The following is a 2922-nucleotide window of genomic DNA, read 5'->3' on the forward strand; positions in this document are numbered from 1 at the left end:
TGAGTAAAATAACATGTTTTTATATCTTATATCCTCTGAGATGATGGCAAAGCTTGGCTGGGAAATTCATCCATTGAAATTATAGGGTTTTGATTATACATCCTTTCAGAGTTGTTTGTAGAAATATATAGGCTCTCAGAAGAGGGAGCCAAAGCATCATCAAGCTGACTATTGCTTTCGTTTCTATGAGATGCTGCAGGGATATACATTCTCTCTGTAGTTGGAATATCAGACCTTTGAGATGTTGAAGGCGTGTATAATTTCTCAGAAGTTGGAAACATGGGGTCAGTACTTCCAAACGTGGACAAGTATATCCCCTCTGGTTTCAAAGCTGCAACAGAATCAGTCCTATTGGAGGTAAATAAGTTTCCATTCATCTGAGATACAGAAACATGACTCCTCTCACAAGTTGGTGGAACAATTTCACTCCTTTGTGATGTTTCTGGTGAAATTTCATTCCACTGAGATGTTTCAGAAACATACGTCCTGTCTGATGCCTGTGGTGTTGCAACAGACACTCCTTGGCTAGGTAAATCCCTTTGCAATGCAGATGATAATGCTAGTGACATGTCCCTCTTAGATGTGTGATCCTTCTCAGTTGATGTAGATGCGGACGACATGGTTGTGTTTGGTATATCTGCATCAGTGATGGTTACTTGTACTTCATAGGTTGGTGAATCACTTTCAGATTCCATTGGCATGGCTTGTGATAATTGCCTAGGAAAATCTCTCATAGATGGAGATGTGGTCGGGAATACTCCAATTCCAGGGTAATCATTCCATCGGTGTGCCACTGTTTTGATTTGGGTATAAAACTGTATGCCTGCTTTTCCTGCATTTCAACAAAGGACAGGTAATGTTAAAAAACTTACCAGACTAAGGGTACAAATAAAAAGAGGGCCCAAACTATATCCCAAAAGCTATCACCAGCAAGAGATGCTTTTGAACCATTGGAGGAAAATGGTAATGGAACAGGCACGTTGATCCCAACCTGTGCAGAAAATTTGATACAGATTAACCTTCAGAACAAAAATTGCCTGTAGTGCATCTATTGTCTGATGATTGATCCCCTTTGTTCTAAATGAAAATAAAAATACTGGTGTATTTCTCACACAATTACAACCAGTCGTTAGAAAATAGAATAAAATAGTGCTTACATATAGAATAAATAATGCTTACCAATCCAGCCTCAACCTCAGTCTGGAACCTCCTAGCAGCTATACTGGATGTGGTGAATATAGAAGCTCCATTTCCATATCTGTAGAAATGAAGTCCTACATTATGCTTGAAGACATTTTTTCAAGAGTCAAGAAAATGTTGAAGAAAAATTCATGAGTTTCAACATATGCAAAATGTAGGTTTCAAATGAATCAAAGTTCTTGTATCAGTTTTGTGAGAAACTGCGACAGTGGTAAATATTAATACATAGATACACAATACAAAGAATCATTGCAATAAAGGAGCACGAAATAAAACAAATACCTGTTTTTATTTATTACTGCTATAGCCTCATCAATGTTATCAGCCTAACAACAATAAACAATAACATTGTAACTTTATTTTCAGAAAGGCAAAAAGATTAAAAACAAGACTAGTATTGACTAAAGAGCACCTGCACGCAAAGTAGCACTGGTCCAAAAATTTCTTCCTGTGAAACAAAAGACAGCAAGGTCACTTTTACTCAAAATACCATTAAAATTCCTGTCAATCAGAGAGAGAGAGAGAGAGAGAGAGAGAGAAAATATTCAAACTCTGAAATAATATATACCCTGTAACATTCTATGCTGGTTGTAACATAACATAAGATAGTAGGACCAACAAAGTTCCCACTCTCATATCTATCTGTAAAGCAAGCTCTGAAAACTCAGTGTCTTCAAAAGGAAAATTTAACACTTTTAAAGGGAAATGTTTCATTTTGGAATCGTGAACATCAATGCAATTTGTGACACAAATTTGTACCACAATATCTCTTCCATCAAGTACAAATCTAGCCCCATTTTCAACACTCATCTGAACTAGTCCACTTATCCTCTCCTTGGCCTGTTGATCAAGAATAAAAATAACAAAACCTTGACGAATTGTTTCCCAGTTCATTATCAGGATGTAATATCAGAAGATAATCAATGAGTGGCATTTAAACAATAACACCTCGGGAAAACTGAGATAAATGTTTTCACCTCTTTGCTGATAACTGGACCAATATCAGCACAAGGATCTGTTCCTGCATTCACTCTAAGTAGTTTGGCACGCTGCACTAGTTTTTCTTCCCTGGAAATAGAAAAATGCAACAGACATGATCACAAAAAGCACTATTGTTCTTTGACGCCTAAGTTCATTAAGACATAACTATTGCTAAATGAGAAGGAGGTTTGTACTTTTTTAACTGAAACATGATAGATAGAACGTAGATAATAATCAATAATTAGTTGATGTAAGAATTGCAAAAATGGAGGGGACTTGAACTATGTAAGAAAATAAAGAATTATTTTATCTATAACAACCATACCCATTACGTTCTCGTTATCTCTATTTATAATAATCAAATCCTTTAAGATATGGAAATGCAAATAGGCTGAAATGAAAAAAAATATTCTGAATATATTATTTCCTAATAACTATAGAGATATTGAGAATATTTCCCAAGTTTTTCATTTCAAATTGGACCGCCAAATTTTGCTTTAAAGCCAATTTCTTTGTTTCATCATCTCCTGCCATAATCATGTCATTCACAAAGACCAACCGAGAATACTGTAAATTTACTGGTAATAGAGTGTTTTATGAATAAAGTATGATCTTGCTGGCTTTACACTTCTGTCCTCATGAAACCATTGTTTTGTAAATTTCTCAAACCATTCTCAAGGAGATTGTTTAAGACCATAGGGCCTTATTTTAAGAGTTATACCTTATTCCTTTCACTGAGTT

General features: G+C 35.4%; 1 protein-coding gene across 1 annotated transcript; it reads right to left on the reverse strand.

The window, feature by feature from the left end:
* On the reverse strand, nucleotides 1-2922 carry LOC114163665 (uncharacterized; the record flags this gene model as incomplete). Its single annotated transcript, XM_085666787.1, has 7 exons — nucleotides 1-832; nucleotides 928-991; nucleotides 1180-1258; nucleotides 1483-1526; nucleotides 1613-1648; nucleotides 2178-2268; nucleotides 2903-2922. Coding segments are annotated over 7 exons (1140 nt in total), but the record flags the coding sequence as incomplete, so codon positions are not given.

This window comes from Vigna unguiculata, chromosome 9 (genome assembly GCF_037176805.1).
Source record: "Vigna unguiculata cultivar grain cowpea cultivar isolate G323 ecotype 2 chromosome 9, ASM3717680v1, whole genome shotgun sequence".
Classification (NCBI taxonomy): domain Eukaryota; kingdom Viridiplantae; phylum Streptophyta; class Magnoliopsida; order Fabales; family Fabaceae; genus Vigna; species Vigna unguiculata.